The sequence below is a fragment of the Scatophagus argus genome, chromosome 3, assembly GCF_020382885.2.
Source record: "Scatophagus argus isolate fScaArg1 chromosome 3, fScaArg1.pri, whole genome shotgun sequence".
In the NCBI taxonomy this organism is placed as follows: domain Eukaryota; kingdom Metazoa; phylum Chordata; class Actinopteri; family Scatophagidae; genus Scatophagus; species Scatophagus argus.
In genome coordinates, this window is record NC_058495.1 from 12,557,770 (window position 1) to 12,571,807 (window position 14,038).

Sequence of the window (14,038 nt, forward strand, 5' to 3'; positions counted from 1 at the left end):
AATTTAGCATGTACTAAATCTGAAGGTGTACAGCCACAGTAGATATGAATAAAGTGCTGCTAAATGGTACCTAATTCTGAATTATTTAAAACACATTTCGTGCAAATTAGTTCAGGGGTTGCATTTGTGCCCCTTTTCCTGAATAGTGAAAGATATGTGAGGAAATATTCACTCAACAAAGATGAATGGTTGAATCCTCTTAGAATTATGAAAAAAAATCAAAGTTGAAAATTTTTTTAAGGACTCTTAAACTTCTCATGATTGAACTGAAAATCCATCAGGTCTGATTAATAAGTATAATTAGCTGCATTAGTTACAATGCTCTCTCTCCCTGTGTGAGCCCGACTAAAATCTTAAGTCGAGCTCTACACTTTACAAATGCTTCCTCCAGACGTTCAATCACAAACACAATTTCCCCTGCAGCAAGGATTAATAAATACTGACTCTTTCATCCGCTACTTGGTTGTATTTCTATTCCGTCAACCTGCAGTTACTGTTAGCAATAACCCAAACATAAAGTGCTACTACAACTGCAAACACAAAAAGTCTGAATGCAATCACAAAAATGTGTGGACAAATACTATCTAATAAATGTACCCCTACGACTATAAATATAGTCTGAATGTATAAATGCAGAGTCTATGACCTTCTGGTTTATTAGTAGTTTATTCAGCCACATTTCTTCACTATTGGTGAAAAACAATTCACTCAAATTATAATAATACAAAAGAACACACAAGGTTGGGAAGCTTCCATTGTCCATTACTCATTGTTTCGTATTTGTGCTTAAATGCACGGCTGCCTCATGATGTACGTTCACGAACAAACATGTTTTATATTGATGAAAGGTCATTCATGAGGGCTACTCTCCTGTTTTCCTTATCCAGCTCAGTAATAGGATTCCAGAAATCCATTGTCACCTCAATAAAATGCAACCATGGGCCTACAACCCACACAGACCGACACATTAGGCTGCTGTACTCGACCATGAGTTTAAATACAAAACACATTCTACTATCTGAACTACCACAGAAAAGGGTAATAAAACTCGGTCTGATCGTGTTTAAGCTTAAGCAATAGTTCAACATTTCATGAGAGTTAGATGAAAAGATCAATGCTGCTCTTCTGCCTGCAGATGGTTAGGTTAGCTTAGCATTCAGACCAGAAAGAGAAATTAAACAGTTAGTCTGGCTCAGTCCAGAGATAACAAAATCCACGTTCAGGCACACCTAAAGCCCCATAACACACTGTCTCCTTCATTTAATCCACACATAAACACATAACAGTGGCATCAATCTCCTCATCTGACTCTGCTGAGGTCTTCGATAAAACTCACGTCTCATCAAAATATATCAACTAAATGCTGGGCCGTTTCCTTAGTTAGACTACAAAGACACATCTTATAGACATTTCGATTTTGCTCTGGTGTCTCAATAATCTCAAACTTAACCTTCACACTGTTGATAAAACACATGATAAGCAACATGAGATGCACTCTCAGCTGGTTTTAGCACAGAGTCAGTGCTACAATACAACTTTAGTCAAGTTTCTTCCCCTAGTTTTGCTTACCTATAGGAAGATACAAACAAAGGAGCTGCTCCCTTCTGTGAAATAAGACCACAGAGAGTCTCCTCACTTCACTCAAGAGTGAGAAAGAAACTCAAGAAAGACTGAGGAGAACTTCACAGATGGATTTCAGCACCATATAATTATGTGAAACTGCAACGTAAATTAAAGTTTTGCTACGCACATATACCTTTGCAACATTCATATCTATGCCAGTGCTAACTGCACCCAAAAGATTCAGAAGCATCTTTATATTGTGTGAGGTTACTAATAACTTACACATCAACAAGAATGACCATATCCTTGGGAGATGAGGCTCCCTGGATGTACCTGTGACAACGACAAGAGAAGATGCAGTGCTGTAAATCTACTGCACCTGTAATACGAACAACTGTATAATAAATATACAATGAGCAGATGTTTTAAGCATCATACTGTACCAGGGCCTCCTCCTAACGTCATACAAGTCAATTTTATCAGGAGCTTTCCAAGGTGTCGCTGGAAAAATTAAAAGATGTTTCCTTCCAACCGTTAATGTACGTCTTTTAAAATGACACTTTCATTTTTAATATTAGGTTAGGAAGCACATGAATGGTTGTCAGAAATGTACCTGGGTAATAGCGGGTGACGCCCGTTGCGCTCCCGAACGCCTGCCACAGCAGTGATGGATCCTCCTGACTGTTCTCCATGAACACTTTCTCCAGTGCCTGCGTCCAATTCAGCTCATTCAGAATGACTGGAGCTGATGGACAAAGAGTAAAACTTCTCAGACATGCTCCTTCAAATATGTAAAATAAATGGAATCACAAGCTGTTGTGTAATAAACAATACAATGAGAACTTCACTTGCCTCCTTTATAAATATCTGTGGGAATCTGAACAGCTGTGTAGGAATAGTTGACATTATTTTTGAAGTTTGGATCATACACAAACTCCAGCTTGATGTGCGAGGGATTTTCCACCTCTCCTTCTCCGTCCATGGAGTACTACGAGAACAGGTGAAAGCATCTTTTCATCAGAACTTTTGTAACAACAACTTTACCTGTTAGCTAAACTGCATTTTGACACTTTTTAAAGTCACATCAACTAATCTTTCCTCTGTTGAACAGCCTCAGATAACATAAACAAAGCAGACGGATCAGTTTGTTTGTCCCTTACTCACATAATCCAGCTCTGCCTTTGAGTCATAATAAGCCATGTCCAGCTCCTGAAAGAAAACAGATGCGGATATGAGGAGGGAGCAGTGATGACAATCGTGACAATAAGATTATCTGGATTATTCATAATTAATTCCTACTATCAATTAACCCAGAACAAAACATTTTTCGTAGGCTACTTCTTTCATTAATATTTAGCTTAAAATTGGCAAAATGCACCTTTTGGTTCTGGGTAACCAAGGCTTTTTCAAAGAAAAAATAAAATTACGTCAATAGTTGTGGTCAAACTCTGTGATGGGTTAAAGGAACACAGAAGTTAGATTCCACCAGCAAATATAGTGACAGAATACATTTTATTACAATCCTAAATCCTCCTCCTTGCAAAATAGTTACGCAGCTCATCAGTGAAATCTGTGAAACTGCCAAAGACACTACGGGCTTATAACAGTATCATAAACTACTATTTATAGTAGTGATAACGAAGTCTTCGCAGCCACCTGCCCCTTTTCGAGAGACACGGACACATGACTTGAATCTCCACAGCAACACTGAGAGGGGTTACAATCATGCATCATAGCTCAATTTCTCCTAAAAACCAAGCTGACTGACAGTGTGACAGACCCAAACAAACATCACATAAAAGGCACGACTGATATGGTTAATCTATCAAATTTATGCTGTTGATGAATCGTTTCATCTCTGTAATGGAAACAGTAATAACAAATGCGCATCAAAAGTGAGAAAAACACGAGGCAGCAAATCCTCCCTTTTGTGAAGCTGTAAGCAACAAATGCTTGCTTTTGTTTTCTGAGTATTGAGTCTTTTTCTCACTACTGTCACATTATGAATCAGTAGACAGCCTGTCAGGCTTGGTAGAGCATCGCCATCTGTTAGTCTTAGTTTTTAGTTTTTGAAGAGTCCTAATATACCTCAGAATAAGTATGACATCTACTTGGAGGCTACTATATTTCTATTTTGGGCCTGTTCTGATAACCAAATGTCATCTCCAAAGAGGACCTCAAACTATTTTACAAGTCACCTAAATATGACAAGTCTTTGCTGTTTGTTTTCTTGCTGTTAGTAATACGGCTCTCCTGTCCTCAGAGGAGTACAGCTCTGACAACATAGACAGCCATTATCAGCGTTTTCATCAGTCAGTCCAAAGAAATGACAGTGCTCGTCGTCTGTTAATTTCTCTTTATAAAACTTCTTTAGATCTGAGCCTGTCATCAGAGTTTCAATCCTCTGCGGATAAAAATGCATTGACTGATTCTACGAGAAAGGTTTACGCATAGGAATCTCATGATTCAATTCAAGATCAGTTCTGGATTCAATCTGATTCTCTATTTAATAAAAACCGGGGCTATTATAAATCTGGTTCTTACTCCAGTCCACTGCGTGCCAGACCACTGACTCCTGTCCTTTGCCCAATGAGCCACAAATGGCATACTGAGAGTTAAGCAAACTTGTCTTGATGAGCTAATAAAAGCAAAATGTTAAGTCATTAAATCCAAAATGCACCCAAACTCTCGCCTTTTTCTGAAGAGGAACTACAAGATCATTAGATTAGAATGATCACACTGTACTCTGTCCAGGTGCAGACTTTTTGTTCTACATAAAGTTAATGGCTAACAACAAAATAAAAATGACTTTTTTTCACCCACCCATTGAAATATTTCCTTTTTACTTTGTAATCTCAAATTGTCTCTTAAATTTGCTTTTTTTCATCAAACTGTCCATCCATTCCTAAATATAACTGCACAGAGACTTGTTATTAAAATCAGGAGAACAGTTTGATATTTTGGGGAAAAGCAGTAGTTCACCTTTGTGCTGAAAGTAGGACCAGCACAACTACAGCCATGAAACTGTTAGCTTAGCTTAGCATAGCTAAGATTCTTTTCAAAGATAACAAAATTCATACAAAATACATACAAAACATTTTCGAAAACCTAAAACTGTTTTATAGTGGGACTATTTCTTGGCTGGGAGAACAAGTTATATTAATGACTATTTAAAGTACTTGTAGGCACATTTTGTTATCTCTGAAGCTAACTGGCTCCTGTCACCTATTATTTTATATGATGAACTGTTTCTTAGCCATCAATGTTGCGTATTGTGATTGGTGTTGACACATGCACAGCTATGAAGTCCATTTGTTTTGCAGAGAACATTGAATAAGCAGTTCGGGATTTAGATACAAAGAACATTTTTCATTTTTTAGATTATTTTTTTGGGGGGGAGAGGAGTAGGACATGCCAGATAGAATTTATGATGCCAAAGTGTCATTTTTGAAAGTCTGCAACTCCTAAGAAATTTCAGGTTAATTTTCTTATCATATTGATACCAGAAAACAGTGGCTCCCTCAAAGATAGGAAATCAATAATAAGTAAATCTAAGAGCTCATGCAATGACTTAGAAAATGGCTGACAGTGTTGAAAAGTCAATGAATGGGCTAAATCATGCAAAACCACCAATGTCTTTTAAAGTGACACAGGAAGAGCGATTCAGTGCCTCAGAGGAGGGTGTGAGAGCCTGCGTGAGAGGATGAGGTTAACCCCATCTCATTCTGTTGGCCAAATGAAGCAGACGAAGTGGAAAAGTGGAATGCCAACGTGTGTAGGGCTCAACAGAACTGCACAGCTGGGTGCACTCAGTCGCCTGTTTCTGTCAGCTGACTGGTGTAAATGTTCCCTCTTTCTCAGGTCATCCCATTCACAGCCACAGAGCTCAGAGACATAACCATCTGGGTTAAATTGAACTGTGAAGCATTTCCATTACGTGAGGAAATATTTCATTTTTGCACTTTTGACTATAAGCTGATAGGTCAATTAAACACGGAAATACACTTCAACTGTAGCTCATCTATTACTGTGAGCAAGTTTGAACATGGAGCCTCTGACAGGACCCCACATTCACTAATTTAAAACTATAATTCAAACAAAACTAAAATTTAAACTGCCTTTCCACCTCCATGACATTTTTTCACTGAAACTGCGTTACTGTAGATCATCTTGAGTTCAAATCCATGGCAGTTCAAAGACGCATCATTACAAAAAGACGAGGGACCTGCTGCTATATTTTAGCAGGTAACCATTTGTGCCTGTAGAAATCTACAGGCAGAAGCACAGATAGACATGACCAGCAAAAGTCTTTGCAATTTTGATGATCACAGATGTCGCCACTAACAACTCTGTGCAACATGGACGAGATGGAAAATACATCAGCAAGTGTAGTCGGACATAGTTCCAGTTATGACCAATCACATGACCCCTTTAAACACAACAGCAGGGGAAAGAGAGGTGGAGAGGCCGAATTACATTTGTGCAAACAATTAATAAAACATTTAAACTCTGTGATTCTCCTCCTCCTCTGTTTATCTGAACAGATAAGCCCCATACGAGTCTGTTTGGAGAATATCTGTCTCTATCTATCCAGCGGTAATATGTTTTTCTAGTTAGTGTTTGAAAAAACACACAAGGCCAGCTATCATTAGTGTCTCAAAAATGATTAACGAAGGCATCCATGCTGTGCCAGCTGTGTGAAGGGTGAGTAGGATTTTGTAGGTCTGAGTGTGACCTTCTGCACTGAGTTCTGAGCAGAAGGAAGAACAAGTGGTCATAATCCACAGAAACCTGGAGGGTGTTTCTGCCTCCACAATCTGCGCTCTCTGTGTATTTTTATTTATTTATACCCTCTTGACATTGTGCATCATTCTGCACCCTGAGCTGCTGCCTTTACTGTCCAACAGCAGCTCTGAGCCTATATTTAATTATGGTTCAGGTCAGGCCTTATATTACTGGATTGAGTCTGGTCCGGAAATGATTCAGGGATAACTGCAGGTGACAGATTGGGTCATGTTGAGCTTTGCCTGTGGGGGGGGGGGGGGGGGGGGGGGGGGGGCGGTTACGGATTTCCAAAGTGGAGCAGAGCAGGACTCGGGACTCAGGAGATGTAAAATGACCTCACATGTATTGGCTTGAAATGACCTGACAGATTTGATGGACTTTAAGGCTCATCCTGCACTAGCAGGAGAACAGAGCCATTGAGAGTCAGAATAGTGCCACAGACATGGCCAGAAAACAACTACTGTTTAGTCATAATTTATTTTAATTCTCTTACTACTCCGTACAGCTACTACTGTTATTATTCTTGCTACTGTTGTTATCATAATCACCATAGTACCTTCTGTATACTTCATCATTATCATTGTCTACAGTTCCAATACTTCTGGTATTATTGCTGTTACATCTCTACTTGTGTGCTCTTTCTCTCACTCCCCCCCCCCCCCCCCCGTACTGATTAGATACAGTATACCAAAAGTTCTCAATAATACTAGTTTAGTACTTGTAATATTAACTCTGCCACTCAATCAGACAAAAATGTATAAATGTCTTGTTTAACTAAAAGATTTTACATTTTACCTTGATTCCATCCTGCCAAAGATGCTCTCGCTGGAGCCGCTCTGCTTCACTGGCCAACCTCTAAATGTTAAAAACAGAGAAATGGAACACATTAGAGGAACAAGTACAATGTCATGTCTGATTTCTCTGAATAAGTGGGAGAGAACACTGACAAACACATGGATTTGTCTGGGATGGACACCGTTTTACTGGCAGTATCACATAAAAATAATACAAGCAATAATAATAAGTAAGCTACAATAGCCAGCCAGGTGTTTCCTGTCAGTCAGAAACACAATACTTACATCAAGTGCTTTGCGCTTCTTGGCCAGAAGTTTCTCTATATCTGAGGCCACTTTCTCCACTATCTTGCGAGGCTGATTCCTCACCAGACTAAACCGTCGTCTCTCTTCATTGTATATCTGTAAATTTTTAATGCACAAAGTTAAGAACTTAAGAGCAATAACAGCTGCACAGTCATACTATTAAGTCTCTTTCTGCTGACCTAATACTATTTACAATTTGCAACCTTCGACATATTGTCCGTGCTGACTTTACATAAATCTGTGTTACCATTAGTGCAGTTGATTGTTTGATTTGGCAGGATCCGTGTGGTGCTGTTTGGTTTGTGAGACAAATAATTTTCAAGGCAACATTGACACACGGAAGGAAATGGATGCCGAGATGTCTGACTCTCAACATCTCAGAGCAACCCTGAAATCAGACACAACCTTATAAAGCAATTCAAAGCTCAGGAATTTGCAAAAGCAAACTCCCTTTTCTATTTAAATGCAGAGGACACAGGGGAAAAAGTCACTTGTTGTGTTCTTGTGCTCAATTCAAATCTAAATGTGGATCCTTTCATGCTGTCTACTCACATAAAACTTCTGTTGTCTTTGAAAGATTTTTCACTGAAAAATAAATCAAATTTCACACCAAAATGAGACACTGTGTGACATTTATTCTCTTAGCCAACAGCTCATATTAAGGATACATACTTAATATTTGACACACAATATTCGACAACATTCAACTTTTTTTTTTTCTACTAATTATTTTACTCAAGTATTTATAAAATAAATGGGAAGCTTACAGACTATTCAGGCCAAATCAAACCAGATCTATTTTAACGCATACAGCTGAGTCACAGTGTACTGAGTGATGCACTCTGTGAAAAGGTAAAAGAACTGTTTGCCCTTTTCACTGCACTCTGACTGCACTCCAAAGTCTGTTGCAAACTGAATAAACCAGATTTTCCACCCAGATTCTGCTCTTAATGCTCTTCTCCAGAGGACCTGAAGTTAAATTAGACCTCATATGGAAACACATCACAGTAAACTTCAGGGCCTTTTAACACCCTCACAAAGTATGATTTCATACACCAGAGATATTTGTGGGTCAACGGGAGACATCTGGGAATGACATCAGAGCGTAGACACATTTGAACTGCATGAGTAAATATCTGAGTTTTTTTAGTTTCAAACTAATTTTTTCTTTTCCTGTTTTACTTCTCTCATCAACATACGAAGAGAATTTCACATAGCTGTGCCTTTTTAATTAGAATACTATATATTAAGCAGACATGCTTAATCCTCACTCAGTGCCTTGTTACTTTTCTCAGTGTATTTTCCTGCAGGGACAAAATTAGTGCAGGAAAACACTATTTTTCCCAAGTTTGTTTCCTAATGGCTTCAAATAATAAAAATCAGCTGTAGAGTTGTTGTAGAGAAAGTTTAGTACATTTTGGCATGAAATACTGCCAGTTTGCACACATCTATTCACAAAGAGAACAAAGAGGAATTTGAGCTTGCTTTAGCTGGCAGGAACCTACATTTAAGACCGCTTCAACAACAAATCATCAACAAATTCATCTGAAATATCAAACTACAGGTGGTGCAGCGGTTAGCCCTACTGCGTCATAGCAAGAGGGTTCCAGGTTTGAATCCCAGTCTGGGCACTTCTGTGTGGAGTTTGCATGTTCTACCTGTGCCTGTGTGGGTTTTTTCCAGGTTCTCCAGCTTTCTGTTTCCCAGAAACATGCATGTTAGGTTAACTGGCTACTCTACATTGTCCCTAGGTGTGAGTGTGTGTATGAGTGGTTGCTGGTCTTTGTGTGTCAGAAGATGAAAACAAGACAGACAGTGACCTGGATGAGCACATTTGGCAAACCTGCATGTGTATTCTGCAGACTGCCCTCTCCCTATAAATGGACTTCATGCAATGAACCAGACATCCCTCAAGTTGTGTACTCACTGACCAGATGCTTTATTGGCCCACGCTGCACAGATGGGAACATGCAGTAATGAACAGGATGTCTCTGTGAACTGTGCCGTCTGAAAGGAACTAGGCAAACCGGTCTTTAACAAAATAAATTACTGTTCACAAAAATGAGGCAGGACCAAGAAATGAGACCAGGACATTCAGACCAGGTTCATTCCACTCCACAGTCCACAGTCTGCACTTAATTAAAGGCAGATCATTATCAGGCAGATATTAAGCCTCATCTTTATTAGTTAAACAAGCTGCATGGCTGTTAGTTAGTCTGTCTGGTCCAGCTTGAAATATCTCAACAACTATTTAATAGATTACTATGAAATTTCGCTCAGATATTCATGAGCCTCAGAGGACAAATCCTATGCACTTTAGTGATCTTGACTTTTTATGTGGCACAGCCAGCGAGTCAAAAGGTGCCCTTATTAAGTGAATTTTCTGAGCATCCAGATGGTCGGTGACCCCTTGTCTTTTCCTCTAGCTCCACCCTGCGGCTGACATTTTGAGAAAAATATCCTGACAACAACTGGACGGATTGCCAAGAAATTTGGTACAGATATCCATGTTCTCCTCAAGATACAGTATACCAAGACACAGTATACAGCATACCACTTGACCTCCTGATTTTCAATCAAGAGTCATCATCACATGAAATTTCTATGTGTCAAATACCTGCAAAATAAATGGCATTGCTACCATCTCCATCATAGCAATGCCAAATGTTAGCATGCTAACGTGATAAACTAAGATGGTGAACACATTATATCTGCTTAACATTAGCAGGTTAGCACTGTCAAGTTTTTTTCTGTTAAATAAAAAAATACCAGTAAAATTTAAAGAAAAAAGAAACTGTTTGAATAAAAAAGAGTAGCATCAAAAACAGCCCAGACAAACTGCAGGGAAGCAGCCTGTAGAAGAGTGGGCCTGTATCTCAGAGGCCACAAAATTAAATGCAAATATAAGATGGTGGCTTTTATTAGTTGAAGAATTGAAAATGACATTTCATTTAAAGTATACGTGTTTCCTCGACAAGAGAAGATTGCACCGAGCTTCCCGGGCAGAGAAGAACAATTTCTTTAACAGATCTGCAGTGTTTCAGGAGCATGGAGGGATTAATGAGGATTGAATGAATGAGTGAGTCTCACATCAAGGCATTACTGCAGGCTGCAGGCTGACCATCTGCTCTGATGTGACACAAACAGAAAGGACACGTGCCGCTGCTCTCTGCTGAGGGAACGCCTCCACACATCTTCACAGAGCAGGGCTCTCTTGCCCCCTACAGATGATCTTTGGTCCTGTTTTTTGGCACAGGCCTTTCTTAGGAACAACCCCTCATTCCAAGCAACCTGCTACAGCGAGGGTGCAAAATAACCTTGACGATTTACTGGACACAGCAGGTAAATGATGAAATCAGGTCACTGTGAAAAAATCCGTTGCAAATCAGACATTTGCCTGCAGTGTGAATGAGAGCATTAGTCCAAAATTCAAAAATATTTATTTTAATATTATACAAAATAAAGCATCAAATCCTCACAATCAGGGATGCAGGAACAGCAAATGTTTGTCAAATATTACTTACACACTCAACTGATTATAAAAATAACTACTTATTAATTTTCTTTAGATCACCTAATAATGAGTGTTTCTGCTTTAAAATTATGTCCTACAAAACAATTTAGAAACTGGATACATACCAAAAAATCAGAATCAGAATCAGAGTTCCTTTATTTATCCCCGAAGGGAAATTCTTTGAAAAAAAAAAAAGGGTGCTACATGAATGCTGATTTTAACTGCAATATTGTCAGATTTCTCTTTTGTCCTTAAAGAGTCAGTTCAACAAAATTACAAAAGAAAAAAACATATTTTCTCAAGGTCAGGCGGCCAGATTTTGAAAATCCCTCTTGGATTTCTCCAATTTAACAGAGGTGAATGGGATTTTGTGCTGCTCACAGTAGTAAAAAGTTATTTGTAAATGTAATTGTCAGCAACTCCCATAAAAAGATCAAAACAAACAATGGATCCATCCTTTAAGCAAGTTTTGCTTGTGCAGCCTGACTGATAGAGTTTATTCACTTTTGCCGTTGAGAATGAACACTGTAGGGCACTGTAGTTTATTTTGTCTCATTCCCACATACACAGTCCTTAAATACTTAATAGAATGCACTATTCACTCCTGTTTGAAAAATATTTTCTAAAAAACTAAAGGGTCCATCTCCAGCAAATTAGTCATCCTTTTTCAGAAATTAAAATATGGATTTCAGGTCTGTTTCTAAGTCTTTACATCTTCAGTGGGAATGAATGGCCACAGCCAGAATGAGCATGTTGTCACGTAGTTACACAAGTGTGAAAACAATGTTCATTTTTGCATTTCATAAACTTTGCTGACAGTGAGAAAAATATAGAAAATATAGAACTTCCCCAATATCAAATCCTCTCCGAATCTCCGGGAGAACACACACATCTCACAGGCAGTTTTCACTGCAGCTGCTTTTTACAGAAGACATTAGTGTCTCCAAGTTTGGATGCTAGGTTACTGCAGAGAGCCATGAATCAGATTACCTAATGGATGTGATATAAAAAAAGCATCAAAGAGCATGTGAGAGCCTGATGAAACATACCTGGCATGCGCTTGAATGCAAACTATTGCAACAATCATGACTAGTAACACATAAAACATGCATCACATGAAAGGCTTATGAAAGATTTGAATTAGTATTCATGAATGTAGGTGTTATTAAGATCATGACATCATGAAACATAATCTGAGATATTCTAAATCTAACCTCTGTGGGCGTACGTTCAAGCGTCTCTTTGTAAGAACTGTTCAGTGTGTGCAAGACTGATAATGACTGCAAACAATACACAAAGTGCCAGCAAAATTTGGCTATGACATCTAAAAAATAAAGCACACAATCTGGAAACAGATAAATATAAAAAACTATCTGTCCAGAGTTAACACAAACATTGTGTTACTGGCCGTTGCTTGCTCCGCGAGAAGTCTCGCAAAATGATGAGAAAAGAAGGAAAGAGGTTTCTGAAAGGCAGACCGTAATTGTTTTCTTGTGTCATGCACCTACTTTGCTTTAGCTCTGAGACTTAATGGATTTACAGTGCTTTTTGGTCACTGAACTCTCTGCCCGATGCACTTCTTATTGAGTTTAAGCAGCACTATAATGAGTAAGACCTGTATCGGAAAAAGGGAGCTACACACTCACCCCTTTCAACTGCTGAGCTCCAGTGATGTGCTGAAAGACTCTGTCAATCTCCTGCTCGATACGCCTGGCCCAGTGCATTATCCTGCGGATAGACATCACAGGCTGACTGTCACACAGCACAAACAAATGAAAAAAGGTGTGTGTGTGTGTGTATTTCTCGCGTAGTATTTCAAAGAAGTAGGCAGTGATCCTGCAACAGCAGCTCCTACCTGTGCATGGCTTAAAACACAAATTATCAAAATGTGCTTCATTAAACAAAACACACTGATATCTTCAAAAAGACATTACTCTGAAAAGATGCACTTTTCTGATACCATCAATATCTTTTCAAGAAAGAATATTTCCATTATTGACTTATTAGCACTGATGACACCAATTCAGCATTTTCACATATGATGCAACTTTCACCGAATGAAGTCAGGCGTAGAAAAGAAGCTTATCTAACGCTGTCTAATGAGCTTTATTGACTCATTGTTATAATTCTGTGAAAGCATATTTCCAAAGCAAAAAATACATTAGAATTTGCCACACAGCATCATTATTATATGAATACGTAAATCCTGTTGTGGCAGCCAAGATCACTTGATGCAACTGGAATTTTTTTGCAATGGCCCCAAAACAGAGAAACAAATGAGCCAGGATAAACAACAACAACTGCTGTGTTGTGAATGAAAAGAGTTACAACAAGGGAGGCATCTCAGTGAAGGAGACACATGTGGCTCCAGAGGTGATGAGGTGGTGAATGTTTAATATGGTGACAGTTAAATAATCATTATTATAAAAACAATGGATAAAGGGATTATCAACCAGTAAAGTAAATTGCTTTAAATATGTATTACTTCAGAGACGGCCATAAACGAGCTCATCTGGAAACTGGAACATACTGCTCTGTACAACATAACTGTTTGTAATAGTTGATTTATATTTTGTATTAATAATCTGAGTCTGCTAAGTAACAAGTGACTGAATTTTTCAAATGTAGTGGAGTAAACATTGCAATATGTGCCTCCCAAATGAAGCCAAGTGGAAATATAAAGTATCAGAAAATGGAGATATTCAAAATTGTACTTTTGTATCCTACTTCAATAAAGGTGCTTAGTAACATTTTATCACTGGCTATTCTAAATTTTGACATTACTATCCTAATAATCAGTATCAGCTCCAGATAAAACATATTGGTCGACCCCTAATAAAAATGTAACATATCCCTATGTTACATTTCAACTTCACTGCCCAGGAGCACAAACATCACCCACAGTCTGCTGTCCTCGGCTTTTAATGAGCGATATGCATGCTCGGAGAGTGTGTTCAGTGAGAACTTAGATTCAAGATCAATGTTTTGTTTTTTTTTTTTTTACAAACAAACTAACGCTATAAATGGAAAATTTTAAAAGGTACAAGTACTTAACCATTTAATAATCAAGTGTCAG

The 14,038-nt window shown here is 38.5% G+C and overlaps 1 protein-coding gene across 1 annotated transcript in view; it reads right to left on the reverse strand.

The window, feature by feature from the left end:
• Positions 1–14,038, reverse strand: part of LOC124056320 (voltage-dependent calcium channel subunit alpha-2/delta-2-like) — a 34,065-nt gene that overhangs the window by 13,662 nt on the left and 6,365 nt on the right. The window contains exons 2-9 of the mRNA XM_046383641.1: positions 12,609–12,690; positions 7,428–7,544; positions 7,144–7,203; positions 2,728–2,772; positions 2,416–2,551; positions 2,177–2,308; positions 2,007–2,064; positions 1,846–1,896 (exon numbers count right to left, since the gene is read on the reverse strand). Coding sequence (XP_046239597.1) covers positions 1,846–1,896; positions 2,007–2,064; positions 2,177–2,308; positions 2,416–2,551; positions 2,728–2,772; positions 7,144–7,203; positions 7,428–7,544; positions 12,609–12,690 — 681 coding nt within the window. The remainder of the gene's footprint in view (positions 1–1,845; positions 1,897–2,006; positions 2,065–2,176; positions 2,309–2,415; positions 2,552–2,727; positions 2,773–7,143; positions 7,204–7,427; positions 7,545–12,608; positions 12,691–14,038) is intronic.